The sequence below is a fragment of the Lepisosteus oculatus genome, chromosome 6, assembly GCF_040954835.1.
Source record: "Lepisosteus oculatus isolate fLepOcu1 chromosome 6, fLepOcu1.hap2, whole genome shotgun sequence".
Classification (NCBI taxonomy): domain Eukaryota; kingdom Metazoa; phylum Chordata; class Actinopteri; order Semionotiformes; family Lepisosteidae; genus Lepisosteus; species Lepisosteus oculatus.
In genome coordinates this window covers 27,228,598-27,251,442 of record NC_090701.1, presented here as the reverse complement: position 1 = coordinate 27,251,442, position 22,845 = coordinate 27,228,598, and the positions used below count along the sequence as shown (strand labels likewise).

The 22,845-nt window shown below is 40.6% G+C and overlaps 1 protein-coding gene across 5 annotated transcripts in view; it reads right to left on the bottom strand.

Annotated features, from left to right (window-relative positions):
- The window catches only part of arhgap39 (Rho GTPase activating protein 39), a 140,568-nt gene that overhangs the window by 71,112 nt on the left and 46,611 nt on the right, over positions 1-22,845 (bottom strand). Inside the window, exon 1 of one of the 5 annotated variants that reach the window (XM_015354219.2) lies at positions 11,201-11,840. The exons of 3 other annotated variants lie outside the window; for them this stretch is intronic. In XM_015354219.2, coding sequence (XP_015209705.1) covers positions 11,201-11,286 — 86 coding nt within the window. In that variant the 5' untranslated portion in view covers positions 11,287-11,840. Of the gene's footprint in view, positions 1-11,200; positions 11,841-22,845 lie in introns of those variants that run through there. One more of the 5 variants, XM_015354222.2, reaches the window with a different exon arrangement.

Genomic DNA, 22,845 nt, shown 5'->3' with positions numbered 1-22,845 from the left:
TGTGACTTTTTGGAAAGGGGTAAATACTTTTGTAAGGCAATATACATATTGACCTGAAACATGTTAAACCTGAAACAGTCCAAAGAGAGTCTTCTTTACTACTCTTCAGTCCAAAATATTGGTTGCCTTACAAACCGTGACAAATAATTGGGTGAAGCTGGGAGGTCACATGGGAAAAAGTGGTTTTTAGGTCTATATCATCGCCAAGTGTCCCCATCTGTTATAGCACTGGGGCTCAAGACAGATCCTGGGGAACAGAGAGTTTTTAAATATTAATGAACAAAGGCCTGGCACTCAGCTGTAGCTGCCACCCCTATCACAGAGCAGCACTTTAACTGGAACAGCTAGCCACCGAAAACTACCCAAAGCTGAAGGACCACAATAACAGTGATTGTCTGGTAAGGCATTCCAGAGTTAATCATGACTTAATCTTGGTTAGTAATGTCCCGCTCCAGGCCTTACTGTTAGACAGCTAACTGATTGTGGACCTCATTACTTTTGTAATGCAGGGCAATAGGTTTTGCTTAAAGCTTGATGACAGGTGTGTATTTTGTGTGTATTTTGTGTGCAGCTAGGATGGTGCTAGTGTGGCTGCTGAGGGAGTCAGTATGTGTTGAGGCCGTCTGTACCCTGGACTCAGCTGATTGAAGATTGAAGATCCATCCCTTGCCATTAACTATGTGACAGAAGGTGGATTTTGTGTAGTAAACCCGACTGAAAACAAGACAGCTTGTTTTGCTATTTTTTACACTTTATTTTTAAGACAAAAAGTCAGTGACAGCATTACAGGCCTGCGTGTCAGAAGCCAGCTTTGTCAACACACAGGTCTGGCCAGACGAACTGAATGCAGGAGCACAAAAACGAGAGAAAAACCCATCTTTGGTGCATCTTTGACGAGAAAGAGAGCAGGGCTGTACTCAGGCAGGATGTGCAAAGAAAGCAGAGGGAGTGCTGCACTGGGAGACGAGGGACGTCAGTTTGTGCTGACAGCAGAAAACAGAAAGTCAATGCCATCAGCCTGGGGGTTTTTAGCAAGTGATGGACACATCTCTAAATCCCTGATTTAGACAGTTTAACCACAGCGACAAACTAGATTACTGAAGATTTGAATCGACGGGCATCGCTTTGGCAGTCCGTTCTGTGGTGTCGACCACGTAGCCACCCTGCCTCCCAGTCGCCTGCTCCTCAGCTCAGATCCCACCTCTCTCCCAGCCGTATGCACAACCAGCCCTCAGGCTGTCAGCTCTCACCACAGCCCGCACCACCTGCTTCCCCCTGCCTTCCCCTTATCTTTCCTCCACTCATACCACGAGCCAACAAAGTCCACAGAGCAGCTTTCAGAAAACCCGCAAGCCTTCCGTTCAATACTCCCTCCGAGATTTATTCACCATCAAAAACACATCAAAAAGTTCTTAGCATAATTTTCCTGGTATTTTACACTATACCCTATACACAGTTCCCCTGTACATTGACTTAACCTGATGATTTTAATCATAATGTTTTCACTGTGCTTCAGTGTTCAAAATAAGATTTTTCAACTATTGTACTGTACAGGGGCAGAGTGGTGGCACTGTGGCTAAGGATCTGCACCCATAGCTGGAAGGTTGCCAGTTCAAATCCCATGGCTGGCAGAAAAATCCTGCTCCGGTGGACCCCTGAGCAAGGCCCTTAACCCCAGCTGCTCCAGGGGTGCTTTATAAATTGCTGAACCTGTGCTCTGACCCCATGCTTCTCTCTCCCCATCTGTGTGTCTCATGGAGAGCAAGCTGGGGTATGTGAAAAGACAAATTCCTGATGCAAGAAATTGTATCTGGCTAATAAAGCAATCTGATCTGATCTTATCTTACAGGTCCTCATAAATCATACACAGTATATACTGTAGTAAGCATCAAAAGATACATATTACTTATAACTATAACACATTCATGAAGTAATCAAGAAAACAGCAAATCATTTTTTGTAGCAGGCACATTTGCATTTCATTAAACAGACATGAATTAGGTAAAATAAGCTGATTAACACTTGTCATCAACAATATAAATTGACAGGGGTCTACTGTGAAAGACATAGATTAATAACGCAGGTTGTCACTGTTGGCAGCAATACAAGATGCTTCGCAGATGCAGTCTTGAATAGGTCCAGCAAGATGTGGGTCTTGTGGGATTCTCTCCCAGTCTTTCTGAGCAGCCTGTTCACTGGTCTCTGAGCCCTATTTATCATAAGTCATTGCAGTTCCTCCTACAAATGTTCAATGGGGCTCCAGTCTAGTGACTGAGGAATCCATGACATAACTATTGAATTCTCATCATATTAGGAAGTTGTTGTTACAGGAGCAGTATTAGGATATGCATGGTCCTGCAGCAATGTTATCACACCAGGCCACAGGGAGAGCAGTGAGTGAGGCCCTTGATTGATGAAGCACTGTTTAGCCAGGCTTTCGGCATTCACCACTACAATTGGGCATTTCTCATGCAAATGAACAGGAAGTGTGAAAATGATCACAAAGGCAAAACTTAATGTTGTGTCAATCTTGTTGAAGTGTTGATGAGACTGACATCTTGTTGAGGTGCTGATGAGATTGTGGCCTCTCATTGACAGCATGTGTCTGGCTGTAACATCTTGCCAGGTTAGAAATTGCAGGCTGTGAGCACCTCTGAAAATGAGAAACACTGCACTGATGTTGCCCAGCCTTCAGCAACCAGTTGGCACAAAGACATTCTTCTTATGATTGGTTCCCTTAAATCTTAGAGAAGTCTCTTTCTCAGTTTTCACCAGAAAAACATCTCCATCTCAACCCTTATTATTCACCAGATGTAACATCACTTTGTTACCTGGACCCAATTAATTTTCTCACTCAATGAGGTGATTTAGTGCTTAAGCAAGGGTCAAAGTCCCTGGAGCTTATAATGGTCGGTCATAACTGATCAATCAATTGAACAATCGATCAATTAAATCAGTCATATTGACGCCAAAAACACTTAAATCAATTGTTTATTTAAAAAAAAACATACACTCTGAAGGCACGTTCTGGGATTATACAGTAAAAACAGAAGTGTCATGTTTTTAAAAAGTCTTTACTTATCCCAGAATCTGTGAGGTTATGGTCATTAGTGCAAACAAGAAGTGTACATCACAATAGTGAAATCATTCGGTATTAATCTGGCTTGTATAGCTGACTCAGGAGGTATAATTAGTATATCTGCTTTGGCTATCGTTAGTGTCAGTGTGTAATTTGCATGAAAGAGAAAAAATCACTATAATTTGGTCAAACATGCAGAGATGATTAGAGGAATATTAAACAGGTGATTAAGGCACAAAAAGAGGAAAAAAAAGGTGTATGCGACGGTCTGCCAGCAGAGCTGGTCGGATAATGAACATGAAAACGACTTGTGCATTAGCCCCCATGGATTCACTATCCTTAATAGAAAATATGCATCGAACATACAGTAGATATACTGTATATTGAGAGCCTAGTAAAAAAGCATAGCTACAGTATGTATTACATTAGACATTAGCACAGACAGACACTACTTTATATTCAACACAGGTTGCTGCTGCACTGCTTAACTGTACACTTGTCATATGTGCACATACACACAATTCTTTTGAGACATACTTCACAGGCAAATCTGTTTTTTCTCACTGTAATCCAAAATGGAAACCTAGCAGCTAGAGAACACAGAGCGACACACAGACATACTGTACACACCTTCCAGGCAACACTGTGCCACTCTGCAGGAGTGGCAATATAAGTGCCAGTCAGCCAGCTGAGCCCTCCCACAATGGCAACATCCGGTGCAAAAAGTTGCAAAGCTGAAATTCAGCTTCATTTTTTAAGTTAAGGAAGGCCAGAATCTTCAAGCCCAGTGTGGGGTTTAGTTACCCCACTCTTTCGAATGGTGAGATGTTGAATAAGACGTTAGAACCTCAGGTTAGTGTCTCATCTGCGGCACCTCTTTCAGCGCAGTGTCCCTGATCACAACACATAGACATCCTTCTGTAAATTTTAGTTTAAAGGTAGGCACACCACATATCAGTCCACTAACACCACTTAGAGGAGCATCTTGGTTTTTCTTGAAGGTCTCCCACCCCAACACTGACCAGGCAAACCTTGAGTAACTGAGATCAGGCCGCAAGGTGGTGATGCTGCCCACAAACCCACTCTGAATTGAGCCTGAACTTGAAGGATGACTGCTCATTAAAATGGGGAAAAGGTTGAAATGCTCTGGTACAGTGAATGGTGATGAAATGCCTGAACACAGCAACGTAAGTGGTAACTTTGGAATGGAAGACAGGTTACAGATGTAACTTCCAGCCCCCTTTGCACTCAATAGTTTAATGAACCAAGAATCCCTTCGAGACTCCACTTGTGTGTTGGCAGCGACTGTAGTGTATTGCAATGTTTACATCACTCAGGGCTCTTCTATTACAAATAAAACATTACAACTTAAGGCCATGACTAATTTGTTACCCCATGGCCTGGAGTATAAACAATTGCATGACAGTGCTAAATCAAGTCCAAAGGACTTTAACGCAGAGCATTCTCTCAGACATACCGGTCGAGAGATGTGTGAAATGGCACAAGAAAACTCAGCCTTCGGCATTCTCGAGAGCTGGGCTATTCATAGCATCACAGTGTAGTAGGAGCAGATTAATACTCCCAAAGGTGGTGGTGTCTGTAGGGTGGAGCATTATCAATGTTCTTTGGTTAATGGAAATGACAGTGGGTTGAGATCTTTTCAGAGTGATAATATTACTAACAATATTTACACCTTTGAGCACATTCTGTCTACCAGTTTGTAGGTTTGTTTGTTTTCTGCATTTTCGTCTCTTTTTTTGCTACCCTACTTTCATCCAAATCTAGGTAAATGAGTCTTTTCACATCTCATCTGCAAGACTCCCTTCAACTCTGTGGCAGCCTGCCCTTATTTAATAAGTGTAGCTCTGAACTGCATTAGAAGACTGTTCTAAAACAATAGAGTAAGAGAAAAAGAAAGCTCATTCATCACAATACAGGGTACTTCATAGTTTAGAGACGTTCTAACTTATAAGCCTAAAAATTCTACTCAGGATCATGTGGCCTTCACAAGGTGGTAGGTGGATTCAGTCTTTGCAGGCCTCTGCCCATGGAGACAGCAGAAGGAAAGACGGTTCACAGCCAAGCCTCCTTAACCAGTGGTACTCTCTCCTGATAGCCACAGCCCTGTAGATCTTACACGCAACTTCAACTCCCTGATGGAGAAACACCTGGACAGTAGGTTAATTGGGGCCAATTAAGTGAACACTTTCAGTCAATCCGAATATCTCCATGAAGCAATGTTTCATTGGGGTTTGGAAATTTTAAAAAAATTATTTGGAAAAAATTAAGGGCAGATCTTGTAGACAGGTAGCCAAATAGTTAGCAGGAGACACAACACTGTTGGTCACCAAGCCTCATAATCTCAGGAAACCATTCTGAAAACCACTGATCAATATCCAAAGGAAATCGTGTTTTAAAGCTATTTCTAATTTTAATTATTTTAATCAGCCTTACACCTTTGCAGAGTCCTGCACGGCCTGAAGTTTAACAGGTGATCATGCTGACCTGCTAGACATCAGGTTTAACCAAGAGCTCAGAGGAGCCCAAGTGATTTTAGAAATTTCTGCACTTTCTAAAGATGATTGTTTTCAGTGATTGTTTTACCCCTCCTGTATCAGTGCCTTCACTGTCAGGCCACAAACTGCTCTCTCTGACCACAGCCAGATCACACTCTACATGAAGAGAGCACACCAGCACAGAAACACACTGACACAGCCCAGCCTGGTGTACGATCTCAACCAGGCATACAGATGGGACACTGACAGCCTAGACAGATACCAAACTGAACTGGGCGATGAAGAAATTCAGACACTGATGGACACATTCCTAAACACTCCATATCAAACCAACTAATTAGGCATAACCTTGGCCACACAAAAATTAAATCACCTATTTCACAAACTGGCATCAAAATCTAAACTAAAAACAACTAAATAAAAAAACTACCAAAAACAAAAGCAAAAGAAAAGTGGTTTAATACAGAGTGCAAAAAATCAGAAATGCACTACGAAAACGGTAAAACTTTACTAACACACACTGAAAAAGAAAAGAAACGCATACGTAAACAAACAACTTGCAGAAATTCAGGAGTCACTAAATCAGAACTGTTTCTGGGAGAAGTGGAACAATTTAAACAAATCAAAACCAGAAGAACTGGCCATCCAAAATGGAACAATCTGGCTAACATACTTTGAAAATCTCTATCAAAATCTTCCAAATACAAATCAATCAGAACAAAACACCATTTATGAAAAACTCATAATTTTGGAATTGGCTATCAAAGACAACCAAAACCCCTTAGACTCCCCAATCACTGAGCAGGAGCTACTGGACAAACTCCAGGCCCTCAGACCACGCAAAGCCTGTGACCAAGATGGAGTCAACAACGAGATGCTGAGACACAGCAGCCCAACGTTGCAACAAGCCCTTCTCAAACTCCTCAATCTCATCATGACAGCTGGATGTTTCCCTGAAGCCTGGAACCAAGGACTGATCACGCCCATCTATAAGAGTGGAGATGGACTCGATCCCAACAACTACCGGGGCATCTGTGTGAACAGTAACCTGGGGAAGGTATTCTGCAGTATCCTAAATACACGAATACTGGTCTTCCTTACCGAACACAATGTCCTCAGCAAGAGTCATATTGCCTTCTTACCACATCATAGCACATCTGATCACATTTACACAGTTACAAACACTGATAGACAAACACGTCCACCAAAAACACAACGGAAATTTTTTTGCCTGCTTTGTCGATTTAAAAAAAGCATTTGACTCGATTTGGCATGAAAGATTGTTTTATAAACTACTCCAAAGTGGCATAGGGGGCAGAGTGTACGACATAATTAAATCAATGTATTCAGAGAGCAAATGTGCAGTGAAAATTGGAAACAAAAGGACCAAATTCTTCACCCAAGGCCGTGGGGTGAGACAGGGCTGCAGCCTGAGCCCAACACTGTTCAATATCTATATCAACGAATTAGTAGGAATGTTGGAACAGTCTGCAGCTCCTGGTCTCACACTACACAACACAGAAATCAAGTTCCTGCTCTATGCAGATGACCTGGTCCTGCTGTCACCCACAGAACAGGGGCTGCAGCAGAACCTGGCACTGCTAGAGTAGTACTGTCAGACCTGGGTGCTGACAGTCAACCTGGACAAGACCAGAGTTATGGAAGCCAGACCTCAGGGAAACAGGTACAAATTCACACTCAAAAGCAACACACTGGAATACACATCTAGCTACACATATCTCGGTCTCACCATCAGCTCATCTGGGAGTTTTGACCTGGCAGTGAAGGCACTGAGGGAGAAGGCACTCAGGGCATTCTACGCAATAAGAAGGAGGCTCTTCAACATCAACCCACTAACAAGAATCTGGCTCCAAATATTTCAAAGTGTAATCCAACCCACTGCCCTATACAGCAGTGAAGTGTGGGGTCCCCTCACATACCAGGAGTACACTCTTTGGGACAAACACCCCACAGAAACTCTGCACATGGAGATCTGTAGAAACATCTTTCGTGTGGGGATAAAAACACCTAACAACAGCTGCAGGGACGAATTAGGCCGGTACCCACTATTGATAAAAATACAGAAAAGAGTATTAAAGTATTGGCTACACCTAAAAAACAGAGACCAAAATTCATACCACCACAAAGCCCTGCTGAGCCAAGAGCTGAGTCCAAAACAGAGCCCCCTGAGCCAGCTGGTCCTGAGGCTCACTGACACAAACCACACCGACACTAACCAGCATCAGGACAGCACTGCTAGAGCACCACAACATAAACTGGAATGCTACAGAACCCTGAACAGACAATACATACTAGCCGAATATTTGACCAAGATAAGAAACAACAAAAAGAAACTGACCCTGACGAAGTACAGGCTCAGTGACCACAGCCTGGCCATAGAAACTGGGCGACACAGCCAGACCTGGCTGCCCAGAGAGGACAGGCTGTGCTCCCACTGCCAGCGGGGAGAAATAGAGACAGAGGTGCACTTCCTACTGCACTGTGAAAGATACTCTGGGATTAGAGAAACATTGTTCCCTAAATTCAGAAATCTAGTCCCAGAGTTCCCACACCTGCCAGAATCACAACGGGTCCCAGTACTAATGGGAGAGGGAGGAGGGAACTCAGTTGAACTGGCAGCCTAGTACTGTATGTGATCTCCTGTCACAGCCTGAGGAATAGTGAGCCTGTCTCCCAATAATGCTCAATATGTTTACAGTATATGTAAATATTTTATGATATGTCTCTGTTGTAAATGTCTGTTTTGTAGATTTTATTTTAGTTTTATTCTATGTTTTGTTCCATGTTAATTTTATTATTTTTATTTGCTTTGGCAACACTGATCGTACCCATCAGTCATGCTAATAAAGCACCTTGAATTGAATTGAATTGACTGTGAAGCAAAGGAATTGATTAAAAAACTTATATTGTATTAAAGTCTCCAGGGATTGCAGGGCCTGCTGGTGGCACCAAGGAGCTGAACTCAGGAACCAAGAGGAGAACTTGCTCAAAGCAGCTCACTCCTGCATGGTACTGTGCACAGTTATAACATCTGCGGCACTTAGCCTTTGAGCACGTGAAGTCAAACCGCTGCAACTATAATCATGAACAACTTGCAAAAATGCAAATTCTTTTAAAAAAGAAATGAGCACACAGACACAAAATGTAAAGGTAGTAGGCTTTTCTGAGTTCTGCTGTTTGTCATCTTTACGGACAAGACTGGTACCATGGAAAAGCATAGAGGTCCCTTTATCTGTTTAATCTCAGAAGACATTTTCTGGGCAGGATAGCACATTTTGAGGTCCAGAACACCCCAAACATCTTGCAATTCATTGTATTGCATTAGTTTATGTGAGAACCTAACTGACCATTGGTCTCTTCAGCATGTTTGTTTGCAATATGCTGTCATGGTTGGCATCCTTCCCCCAGGGGGCGCTCTTACCCTTAGGTGCCACTAATTCTACTTTAAACTCTGATGTAAACGTTTCCTGGTGTGTTTAATCAATATTTTATTATATAAGCCTAGTTCTTCCAATGCTCTAGGCCAGTGGTTCTCAAACTTTTTGGACCAAGTAACACCCCTAATCTAACCAAAGCATCCGAGTACCACCTACAAGTCATCATCTCATAGGAGCCCCAGAAATTCTCAATGACCAACATGAACGCACCCGCATACACACTCACACATACATATAATAAATATGATAATAATAAACTTTATTTGATATAGCGCCTTTAAAGGTGGCTTCTCAAAGTGTTTTACAGAAAAACACAGTAACAACAACAAATAAAAATAATAAAAAGCACCATCTCAGTGAGAGGGGTGAGCCTGTTCAGTCGAGCAAAGCAGATGTGAATTAATTTTTCGAGACTTGATACAATTCACAACAGAGTCTAACATATTTTAAATCGTCAGGCATTTTCTTGACGGCAAAAGTCTCGCGGTGGGTGGATGTTGCAATGCGTCCATTCATTTCTGCAGCAAACTCTCTAATTCGTGCAACTACACCGCTGTGTCGGCTTGGCATCGCTCTAGCACAGTCTGTACAAACTCCGACGCGATTTATCCAGTCGATGCCATTCTCTTCGATAAATTCATTCAGAAGCTGAAATATGTGCTCTCCTGTAGTTCCTGTTGGTAGCGGCTTACAGAACAGAAAGTCCTCATGGGACTACAGACTCATCTAATTGCAGTGAAAAACATCTGCTCATTTTAACGCGCTCTATCAGCGTACTTTTGATATAATCCTTCATTTCAATAATTCTATGAGTGACTGTGTCTTTCGAGGGGGCAGCAGGTCGAGCTGTTTAGCAGCTTTTTCCCCACACATAACACGTGTCAGCTCTTTTGCCAACGGTAAATAAGATTCTTCAAAAATAGTGTGGGGCTTACCTGCTTTAGCAATCCGCAAGCTTGTATTTTTCAGCGTTTCCGTTTTTATTTCCGTATTTATTTTGTTTTTATTCATGTGCATGGGAGCGAAACAGAGACGCTCAGTATATTTTTCTCAAATTAACTTAGAACAGTTCTTAAATATTTTTCTGTTATCTATCACGCTTTCCTGTGCTCACAAGATTACCAGCATTCGTAGCACGTATTTCTATGCATTCCTGTGTTTACAACATTGGCATTGTTCCAAAATCACGCACATTCTCCTACCTCCCTATTTGCTGGAGATACAGTAGCTTTTTTTAAAATACAATTGGTCACTTGCGTCCATAGCACGCATTCCTATAGAGTGGTATAGAATTACAGAGTATCTTTTGTGTCCACTGAAGTATTAGCATGCACTGTATCGTAGTACGTAGGCCGCATATTCGACACGTATTAAAATACAAAATATGAAAACCCGTCCCGATTTTTCAGTGCACACAACACAGTTCCAGGGTCATTTGGCGTACCACCTGGCGTCACTCTGCGTACCACTGCAGGTACGTGTACCACAGTTTGAGAACCACTGCTCTAGGCTAACTTTGGAATATGGACGGCTGCAGGCCCACCTACGACCAGACTATGAGAAAGTCTGAGGGCATAGGCCTTATCCCCACACATCCTGACCTCTGAGCCCGGGGCTTGGAGCGCCTTGTCCCATGTCTCTCAGATGCCTCGTGTCTCCCTGTTCATGTTCCCCCCCTTCCGGGGATTTTAATCCGTTCTTGTCTTGATTGATTGCCCAGTTTGGGGTTCTGGACTGATTCCTGGCTTCCCCTTGGACCTGAATGGATTTTTTCTGTTATCAGAACTTTCCCCCTTTTCACTATGCCATGGATTACCACTGTATCACTTTTGTCATAATAAATCTTGTGTTTCTTTCCTGATGTCCATCTCCTGAACTTTCCGGATAAACCGCCTTTCAGAGGGTCTTAATTACAAACACATGGGAGACTGAGTCCTCCATTCCGAATGCTGAGCTTCCCGTGACATATGCAAGGCTCATTTAAAGACAGTGTTCATAAATCTGCATCCTTGTGTTCAGATATACAGCAACAGAGCATCCTAAATGAGTCCCAGGACTACTGAAGCAGCAAATGCATCCTGTGTGCTTCAGCAAAGAAGCTGGCAGTGTCAGACCGTCCTGAGCACTTCATGTCAGCGGAGACTCACCCTGTGTGACTCAAAGGTAGGCTTGGACTAGAAGAGTTGTTCCTTCCACCAGTTGTGTGCGCTGCTGTTGCTCTGCTTGTACTCATACGATCATCGAAAACACTCCTCCAGTATGCAACTGGTTATATCCAAGCACATTCAAAGGCTCTAACTGGTAATGGAGAATTCACCCTTGAAAGCACCAGAGTACATACTCAGTATTTACTAATATTTTCTGCCACCAATAGTATCCCTTGAACATTGCTTGCTTGTTGCACGGCATGTTAAGAGTCTTTTTTTACTTATGGTCTGTTTTACGGTTCATACTTCCCATGTAAGCTAAGCATTCCAGTGAAAGCTTCGAAACTAACCACAACATTGCCACTGCAAAGAACACTGATTTTTTCAATCTAAAAAGGCCAGTTCTGACCCCTTTTCATATGGCAGCGTTCTACATGACAGAAAAAGACCATGATAAAGCACTACCAACAGCCGAACAGGGCTGACAGCTTGTAGAATGTGAATCCAGTTAGACTGAAAGGGCAAGGAGACATTAGGTGGGGCAAACTAGAGAAAATTAAGGATTCTACTAAAAAAACCTGGTCCACCTCACTTCATCTTTCCTCTTTTCCTGGATTCAAAGCTCCAGGCCATTAGGAAGTTTCACCCGTGGGCTGTAGAATCCATTTAACAATGGGATGTTCCGTTTCCATGGTGAGCCTATGCAGCGGCCCACCTCCATCTCTGCTCATCAAACAAACCATTGTGACAAGCAGTGAGGCAGCGCTGCCTCAACAAACAGGATCACAGTCCCAAAACAAACCATCTCTCCATTCAGCGCTCACCGTGGCAACCAATCTTTTTTGTGGTGTTGCAGTTCTTAAAAACAATCAGAAATGGAGCAATCTTCCAAATGATATTTTCACACTGCTGTCCAATCCAATTTATCTCTTATATTTAAAAAATGAATGAAAGGAGTAGAGACTAGAGAAAATGTCACAAATGCAATGAAGAAATAAATACATCTCAAAGGTGCCTCACAAGCTGGCTTTTAAAATCACTGTACTTTCACAACATGAGTTAATAGTTTCAGTGCACTATATTCTGTAGAACATTTAACAAAACACCTCCTTTACAATCAAAAGAATTTCAACTAAACTTAAATATAACAGCATAAATCGTTCCTTAATTATTTAATTATTCATAAAAATCTGTGCAGAAAAGTGATATTGCTACTCCAAAGCAGTTTAATTGATTAATTTCAAGCTGCAGAATGGAGTAACACAAAACCAATAACTTTAAATTACTGCAACTCCACAACTTTGCAAACTCAAAGCTCTGTTATGGCCTTGATGAAGGTTTATGATACAAACAAATCAAGATTTAATTAACGAATAACGTCATAAAGCCATAAAGCATAGTGATGCAAAATGAGTCATAAAAAAAACAAATCTAGAATCTAGAATAGCACATTAAGGCATTATGCACTACATTTACAGAACCAGGGTTTGCTGGGAGTTACTCAGTTGAGTCAGAAAGAGGCTGCCCTTCTGACTTCACTTGGAGAATTAGTCACTAGTGACTTGGGCCATCCCAGTACTCCTGGGCTAATGACACATCATTATAGAACTCAATAGGTGCTGCTTTTTTCTTCTTTATCATGTAACCGGCTTAGAAATCTGTAATCAGCAGTCATGAAACCATCTACATTTTTTTCTTCAGCACAATCATGTCTATAAATAGCTAGAGGAGGTTTAAGCTATTTTTGCTATGACTTGTGCTATTCTTGGAGATTCTCCATATCTAACTTAAGAAAATGAATTCAGCGCAATTTCAAACAGTCAGTTGAACTGGGCAGTTTTATTTTGTGTTTCATTACCATCAGTAAATGCTCAATTAAGCTGAGGAGTGAAAACAAGTGAATTTCCAATCAGCTCTAAATCTTAAGCATTATTGAGCAACTTCATTTGGCACAGTGACTCGTCGAGAGTCTGACTGAGTAATAAGAAAAACAAACCTAAAATAAAACAAAATACTCCCTGTGATATTTGTATCATCATACATGACGAGTTATCACCACAAAGCCTTGCACTGTAACTGTACAAGGTAAATGGATATTTCTAACATTCATAATAAGGAATATTGTGTGGACCAGTTATTAAGATCAAGCACTGCAAAATTTGCATAACATCACCATCCTTCACAATAAAGTGAAGTTGCCCATTCCTGCCCCTGTATTCACTACAGCAGGACATCAGTAACAATCTACCTAAAAAGTGTACAAGAATGATAAAATCTGAATTCCTAGAAGCTTTCGGTAAATTACTGTCTCTCCCTCATGTTTCATATGGGCTTTAATAAAAAGCAGTTTTCATGCCCTGCTTCACCACATTATAAAATCAGACCTGGCAGCCATTCCTGACTATGCCCTGTCCTCATTCCCGGGGTGTGTGAAGAGAAGACATAAGGGAAGAATGTGTGCCAGGCTGGAGTCTTCTGGATGCTCAAGATAGGCAAACACTGGAAACTAAAACCACCCCTGTCTGCTAAAGCACAGGACTGAGAACTCTGACAACTTCCCACAACACTGCTTTCCAAAGTGCAAGAGTCGCCCAACCTGGACAGATAGGACTCAGATGGGTAGTATTGTGTTGGAAAGACTGAGGTGGGATTGCCAAAGCGCTTTTATTACTTCAACATCAGCGTCTCTAGCCAAGGAAGTGCACTGTCAGGTTAGCAATGCTGACAGAAGCTCTACTTATCGGATACCACTATTAGTTTGATCCACTCATTGCTCAACCGTTCATTTTCAACGGTGTAATACTACATTTAAAACACATTGTCTAAACCAGGGAGGGAGAACAGTCTTCTTCCAGGCTCTGGCATCAGCCCAGCCCCAAAGAGAATCACTGTCATTTTGGAGCTATACTAACTTTTTGCCCTAAGAGATGAAAGAAGCTCACGGAGATACAGTCTCTGCCTCAGCCTGTCAATACATTAGTTTCTTCAATCATTCCTGCATATAAAACTGGTGCATATTTTTGGGTACACAGGCTGAGCACTATTCTGAGGAGTGTGTACAAAAAAGCTGAAACAATATCATTTGGGTCGTTTTGGAGGTGATCAAATTGGATGTGTTAGGGATTGAGCTACAAGGCCTACTCATTTTAACTCATGTCAGTTTATAAACCGGATTCTGACATGTGCGTTGTCCTCGTTTAGCAGCATAATAAGGATTATCATGTGTATCAGTTATTAGTGATGAAATAGCATTTTTATTCATTTGGCAGTCTACACTGGTTTGCATCTCTAAAACCTCTTCTGTTCCAGTGCATATCGTACAAATAACATCAGCCTCTGCCCTTCCCTGCCATTCCTTATGTTGTTGTAAGCAAATAACAAACTAAAATTATGTTACATACAGTATAATACCTTCTCATTATGAATTCATATTTTAATTCCCATATACAGTATTACATACTTTATTAAATACAACTGACACAAGGTACACCAAGGGCAGATGGGATGGCTTTCCAGACCACATGTTTTTGTGATGACCTTGTTTGATGGTCTGCCGAGTTCACAGAGCACTTTGTAATTCACCTCTCACAACAGCATGTTTTACGTTGTCCACCTCTGAAATTATTTTTTAATTAAACTTTTCATTGCAAACAGGATCAGAGATGTAGTTTGATACCATATTACGGTTTACCTTGTCTGTGATCTCATCAACTTGTCACTTCAGCAACAAGTTTTCGACTGGCAGTTCGGGAAAACTAGGAAGACTACGGGCTTGTCAGCACTTTTGCAAGAAGAATCTTCCTAGATCTTTTTGGGGAGAGGTGAGGTGGGGGTATTGACAGAAATGTACAGGAGCGGCAGACAGTTGCCAGGTGCACAGAAAAAAAACCAAAACTAGTGTGGATCAGCTTGTATGAGTGAATGACTCTCTATTTTGAAGATTCATAAAGGAAGCTAATGTTGTGTTAGTCTTCTTCCAAATCTTTAGAACACATGCCTGTATGCCAGAATGTACTGATGAAGCCCTCAAATGCAGTTTGGTAATGCCTTACTTAGAATTGAAACCTCCAAAAAATCCTTGAAATTTAAAGTACATTGAATTGTCTCAAGTGCTTAAAGCTTGATAGCCCAGTATTATTCCATTACTCACAATGTTATGATTCAATTTGATGCAAGAGTTTATGTCCTTCATTAAAACATTTTTTAAAACACTTGAAGATTGTGCTCACCATGAAAAGGCCTGGAGAGACAGATTGCAAGATTGATTTCACTATAACAGAGTATTTAGTAGACAAAAGGAAAAATCTCTTATTTCCATTGGAAAATAAAACTCTTTTTAATCTGGAACTGGAGAAATGAATGTGAAAGAAACGTATGAACACCTCTGGTTAAGGACGAATGACTGAAGACCTTCAAGCTCTTATTTCCCAGATCTTGAAGATAAGATTTAGCATTCACTGCATTGCTCACTAATGTGTGATATTTTATAGTCCTAATTTAGTAAGAAATATTGATTAAAATAGTTTTTTAGACATAATTAAATAAGAATAGTGGTCTACACTATATAGAACTGGCTTAGATGTAATTCTGTTGCATTGCTCTGCAGTTGTAATTGGATTCGAATGTGCTGTAGTTGTAATTCAGGATGCTTGGTGCTACTTGGGATGTATGTACCTATCGGTCAATGACGTGTTGTGTTTTTTAAAGTTTACTTCCCATGCATGGCTTGCTAGGGTCCTGTAGAGGGGACAACTGTTATTGTAATTCAGTGGTGACATTGGTCTATAATGCAAAAATAATAGTTAAAGGCTTCAACACTTATTAATTTATAAGATAAGTTCACACTCCAAAAAGCAGTCTTAAATAATAAGTTAAAAATAAAATAGCTAAATATATTTCAGTTGGACCTTATACTTCAGCCAAAATGTACATCTTAAAACTGCAGTCCGAAACCTGATTTTGAAATGTATATGTTTATAAAACTGACTTATTTTCAGAAAATAATGGAGATGTAGTAATATGCACCTTAACTAAAAATGCTAAAACAAGCCCTTTTTTTCCCTTGGACTGCAAAAACCTACATTGTCACATTTGACACAGCAGCATTTATTGATTTTAAGACAGCATGAGCAGGAGAACTCTGACGAAGAAAAGTTTTCAGGGCAGAATCAGAGAAAGATCAGAAGACAATGCAGAGGAAGTCTTTTTCAGCCTCCCCCTCTAGCCTCTCTGTTATCTGAAAGGACACGCTGTTCCCCCTCCAGCGATCTCAGTTACATATTGCAGCTTAATTTGCCACCGCACTACTGTATGCTAGGCAGCAGCTGTGAATGAGATAATGCAGATGTACACAATGAATTGTTACGTTTGCACTGCATTCCTGGCACGGACGAGAAGAGTATCTAGTAGCAACACAACAAAATCACTCCACCACCTCCCAGACAATGGAAGGTATTTACATCAACAGATGCACATTCAGCGGAACAAAACCTGGAAATGCAATCCTGTCTCTTCTACAAGAACATCACTGGGGAATTAGCCTTTTCTGCAAAGCAATGATGATAACTGCCATTTAGCTGATGGAAAGTGCCATTCAAGTGTAATTCCCCAGAGAATTTGCTTGGATTGCTTCTGGGTTTGCATTGTTTTTTTAAACTTTTCAATTATACGCTCATTTGCATATTTCGATTTTGTGATTTAGTGCAATTATGAGCATAAGGCTGATGCAACCATTTAGAGATATTTTGAAATAAAGTTATTGACATGCATCTCTCAAAACTGCTTGTGTTTTGCAGTTCCAACATAGTGTCACTGTTCTCTGCTTCAACCCAGCATTAAGCAGGTACATATATTTTTAACAGCTGAAACACTAAACCGGATTGGTGCCAAGTGGTTTTTCCAGGATGTTCACTGAATTTTCTGCTGTGCAGCGAGCCCCTCTACTGCCCTTCAGTGGGGACAGCCAGAAGATAATGAAGAGAAGCACTCTTTGCTCGCCACTGAGTGAAAACCTGCAGCGCAGCGCAATCCATAACAAAAGAAGACTGATAATGGGGAGATAATTGGGTTCAGCTTAACCAGGACCGACAGTTGTCTTTACTTATTAAAACAGCATCTTTATTCTCTTGTGACAACTGAAACGGCACGGCCCTCAAGTTCAATCAAGACAACAATTCTCTTTCAAGAACTAGAAATATCTTTCCTATCACAGTATTTTTTGATAAGAGATAATGGGAATCACAGCATTTCTCTTTTGTTTTTGTTCTTTTACGTCATCAGTGAAAAAGGCCTTGGTGTTTGCCTCTTTGTGAGGAATATATATAGCATAATAAGTAACCAGAAACTCTGATGTCAAGTTCTTTGTCTTTCGTCCATATTAACCTTTTCAATTAAACCAGGAGAAAACATCAGGCAGTGTAAGGTCTCACTTGACTCTATTTATTTCACACTCCTCACTCATGAATTCTATAGGCTTCCCTTAGAGTTCTGTGAGTGTGAATTGTCACCTTGATATTACATTATTGTACTATGTAGTTAGGCTTCTGCTAGAATAGATGGCAATAAATGAATACAAATGGAAAAAGAAAACTATCAGGTTGTGATACTCAATAATAGTACAATTAGTAATAATTTATTCAAGCTTAATGGAGTGTCAACAATTGCCTTGTTGTCTGCTGAGCCAAGGCCTTTATATGTGTTCATCCGGATACATATATATTAAAATATCCATGTATCCAAATATACCAATATACACTGGTACACAATAGTCCCACACAAACTGAACAGAGTAGCTAATTAATCTCCATATACCCAATTCTTGCAATGATCTTGACACACTACACTAATTGGAAGTTAAACACTAAATCTACTCCAGCCCTAACTCTTGGTAAATGTCCATGTGGCCTTATGGGCTGAAGGTATATTTCAAGAGTGCTCTAGTTGACAGTTATGATCTAGCCATGAGGGCAAGTTCAATGTCACTTCAACAGCATTAAAACACAGCACAAAGTTACTTGCCCAAAAGATAGAGATTTCTTTATCTATGCCTTCCTCTACTTGTTATTGCCTGCTACTTTCTGGTTCCGCAGTTAATTTTAGCTTGTTTAATAACAGGAGCTGAAATGATGGACCTAGTGAAAAACAGATTCATTTTAACATTACAAACGCACCAAGAATAGAGGTGAAGACAAGTACCTACATTTGTACTGCGTGGAAATGCCATCAAAAGCGCATTCACCCCTCCTTCCCTCCCTAAAAGGACATTCATTACTCAACATCAAAAACACTGAAATGACCTCCTGGTATAAAAAGATTTGGCGCTCAGTGCTGGGCATGAAGAGGTTAGAACCACCTCTGAGTTGAACTCTGAGTTGGCTATTTTTAAATAAACCTGTCAGCAATTTGATCATCAGTTCAACACCAGCAGTAAAATGGAGTGGGTATCCCCATTAAATAATCAACTGGTTATGAACAATATATTGCTGCAGGCAAATTAAGCAGTTAACCATGGATATAATGCTTTGGCCACAAACATCCAAACCTGCAAAAGCTGAACACAAGGGTAAGTGCATTAGTGCCCCCCAAGTTCAACCTCTAACTTCAAACCCTATGTTTCGTAACACGGCACTTTGTTCAGCCATTCAGTAATTGTTAATCTGTGTAGAATGTCTTTATGAAATGTAGAATATCATATGGTGAAGTACCATAACTGTAATGGTTTCTCCTGTAATGTCTCAGTGGTTGTGAAAAGAACAGGACTTTCACTGTCCTGTTATGTCAAAATGTTCACATGTCCACTGTGCATGAAAACAGAGGCTGAAATGTTCAGAAACCTATTTCTAATGACTCAGTTTTAGGCTTTTAGACTCAGTGGGAATCAGGCTGAACACTGCTGTAAAGAAAAACTCTTTTGGCAGGAAAGTCTGTTGGCATTGAGCCACTTTCCCTAATATTTTATGATTAAGTACACTGAAACTGTAAATTGAAAAAGGTTTAGTCTTTCTTGAGATTTTTGCACCCTTAAGGAAATTTATAAGATGAGAGTCTCTGATTTTAATCATAATTAAATTTTATTACAAATTCATCTTCAAGATCATGGGTAGACCCCCTGATCTGAATGTCTGACACAGTAATAGACACTTGATCGAAATTGTACAGAGCTGGTTGGGGAGGGGTTGGATTCCAGAGTTTTAGCTCACTTTTGGAAAACCTTCAAGAAGCCTAAATCCAAAACCATGCTTTTCAGATTGCTACACCAATAACATCGTATGCACATCTTGAATGTCATACAAAATCTCCTTTACCAAATCTGAAATATCATTACTTACATTTTTGTTTTTTTTTTAAGACTCCCAAGTCACTTGGTTTCTAAAGCTGCCAAAGTGTCCATTGCACAAGCCATATTTTGAGGTTTGCTGTTACTCCTGCATACTCACCATTAACAGACAATATTGGCCAAAGAATCATAATCAGCTGGCTATTGTTTTACTCTGTTTATAACCTGCTGATTTGTAAGCTCTCTTTGATAATCAACATGGGGGAAGAGGGATGAGCACTGTGCACACCTGCCTCTGAAATGCGGAACTGAAGAGACATCAGTGCCCAGACTCACAGAAGCCTGGTAAATTGTAGGGTTGCTGTTGTACAGCAAAGCTAATAAGACCAGAAAAAAAGGTTTCAAAGAAGAGGAGGCCTTTCAACCCATCTAGCTACTTTTAACAGTCAGTAGTTAACTGATCTGAGGTTCTCATCTATTTTCTTGAAAGAAGCAAGCTACTGGTCAACTTCTGCAAAATTAACCCCAGCGGTACTAGCTCAGCTACTTTACATTCAGCATCCTGAGGAATCCTGGTTAGTATGGATCACAACATAACCTTCACTTGAATCCACAAAGTCTGAACTACATAGCTCAAAATGCCCAGAGGAAACTTCCTTAATGTTTGTTTTCCCAAAATAATAATAATAATAATAATAATAATAATAATAATAATAATAATAAACCTTACACTTATAGAGTGCTCTTCTGGACACGCCACTCAAAGCATTTTACAGGTAAAGGGGACACCCCTCCACCACCACCAATGTGCAGCCTGGATGATGCGACGGCAGCCATAATGCGCCAGTACACTCAACACACATCAGCTATCAGTGGGGAGGAGAACAGAGTGATGAAGCCAATTCACAGGTGGGGATTATAAGAAGGCCATGATTGGTAAAGGCAAATAGAAAAATTTGGTCAGGACGCCAAGGTAACACCCCTACTCTTTTTGAGAAATGCCATGGGCTTTTTAATGACCACAGAGTGTCAGAACCTCGGTTTTACGTCTCATCTGAACAAGGGCACCTTTTTACAGTACAGCACCTCCGTCACTATACTGGGGCATTTGGACCCATTCAGGGTGAGTGCTCCCTACTGGTCCCACTAACATCACTTCCAGCAACAACCTTAGTTTTATCCAGGAGGTCTCTCGTCCAGGTACTAACCAGGCTCATACCTGCTTAGCTTCAATGGGTTGCCAGTCGTGAGTTGCAGGGTGATATTGCTGCTGATGTAAAATTAAACAAATGTATCCTGTATCACATGAATGGAAAGTTGAGGTTTCCTGAGTGAATACTTAAACTGAGTATTCATTGAAACAATTATGATTATTGATTCCAAATTTACAGAGTAATCTGCTAATTTTAATTACTTTAATCGACCCATTTAATACTGCAGAAAAAAGCAATGTTAAGTCAGATTGCCTGTAATATGAACTCTTCTATACTGATTTGTGTCAACTTTGCTGAGTGTTGGTCTCACAGTTAAAGAGCAAGAGGTAAATCACTCAGACAGAAACACAACAATTTACATCAGGTGATTGATTCATAACATTATTTCTCTCAGAACTCTTTGTTAGCTATGTAATACGCACTAACAATAAATCAGTTAAAATTAACATAGATCTGTACTGTAAGATAAGTTTTTATAGTTCAATAATAACATCTTTGTTTATAAGGTGGTTATGTGCACTTGGGACTTACTTAGGTTTGAGAATCGTTACTGATTCTGACTGGTAACTAATTAGTAAAACAATACAATATTTGCCACTGAGTAGCTGGGCTGGATTTTAAAGGTGATTTACTTTCCACTTTCCCTTTATAACTGTCTTACATTATAGTTGCTTCTGAATGTCACCTTTGAAATGTTTGACGTTGACAGGCATCACTTTAAATGGGACAGAAACGTATTAAACTGTTTATTGCCAGATGAGATTTAATGCTTTTTTCAAGCAACACTAGCCACAAAACAGTTATTAAATCACGTGTCGCTGCTCCGTGCAATGCAACGGACATGACAGGCTAAATATGTTTTTATATTACACCATTTACATTAGATTATTACACAGGTCTACAAAATTACACGACTGTCAAATAATTGTAAGTGTTATTTTATACTAGATATGACTGCAATAATATACTGTAATAGAAATCTATAAATATGTGCAATTGCTGATTTACTCTAGTGCAAACTGAGGAAAGTGCCACACAGGTCATGTAAAATAAGCATGACTTTCTAAGCGAACCATTCACCAGACATATATTATAATAATTCCTTAGACTTCTATAACTCTTTTCGGGACACTCCACTCAAAACAGGTAATGGGGACTCCCCTCCATCACCACCAGATGTGTAGCCCTCACCTGAATAATGGGACAGCAGCCATAATGCATCAGTACACTCACCACACACCAGCTCTCAGTGGGGAGGAGAACAGAGTGAAGAAGTCAATTCATAGATGGGGATTATTAGGAGGCCATGATTGGTAAGGGCCAATGGGAAATTTGGCCAGGACACCAGCGTAACACCCCTACTCTTTTCGAGAAACGCCCAGGGATTTTTTATGACCACAGAGAGTCAGGACCTCAGTTTTATATCTCATCTGAAGGACGTCGCCTTTTTACAGTACAGTGTACCCGTCACTATACTGGGGCATTAGGACCCACACGGACCACACGGTGAGCACCCCCTGCTGGTCCCACTAACACCTCTTCCAGCAGCAACCTTAGTTTTTCCCAGAAGGTCTCCCATCCAGGTACTGACTAGGGTCACACCTGCTGAGCTTCAGGCTGCTCCTGATAAATTTGTGATGTACTCAGATCATTAGTGACACAGGAACTGAAATTATTTGAAACATCATCAATTCTGTCATGTATTTCACATGGTTTCAAGGGGAACTGCAGTCTCAATTTCTTAGACCAGTTATTACATTTTGGTAACAAAATAAACTCATTGACATTATAGAAAAAGTTTACAAATTCAGGATGAAGCACAAAATCATGAACTTTGTGAAAGTATTGTAAGTTGTCGTGCTATTGCAAGCCCCTGGTCTCGCCACAGGCGAGAGTGAGAGCTCCCACGAATTGCTACGTGATGCGGCCCTTCACTGTAATGACAAATGTAAAGTGATGTACGAGCAAATAAGTACAGCAGACAGACATTTCACTGCGGAAACGTTCCAACATGATCTGCAGGTAGAGTTAACAAGTAGGTTGCATTTGTTAGCAAAACCATCTCAAGATCGTAGAATGAAACTGCACATACTTGGAAATTTTGTGATGTAAATTGCAGGTTTTACACATTAGAGTGTGCATTTTAGCTTCATTGT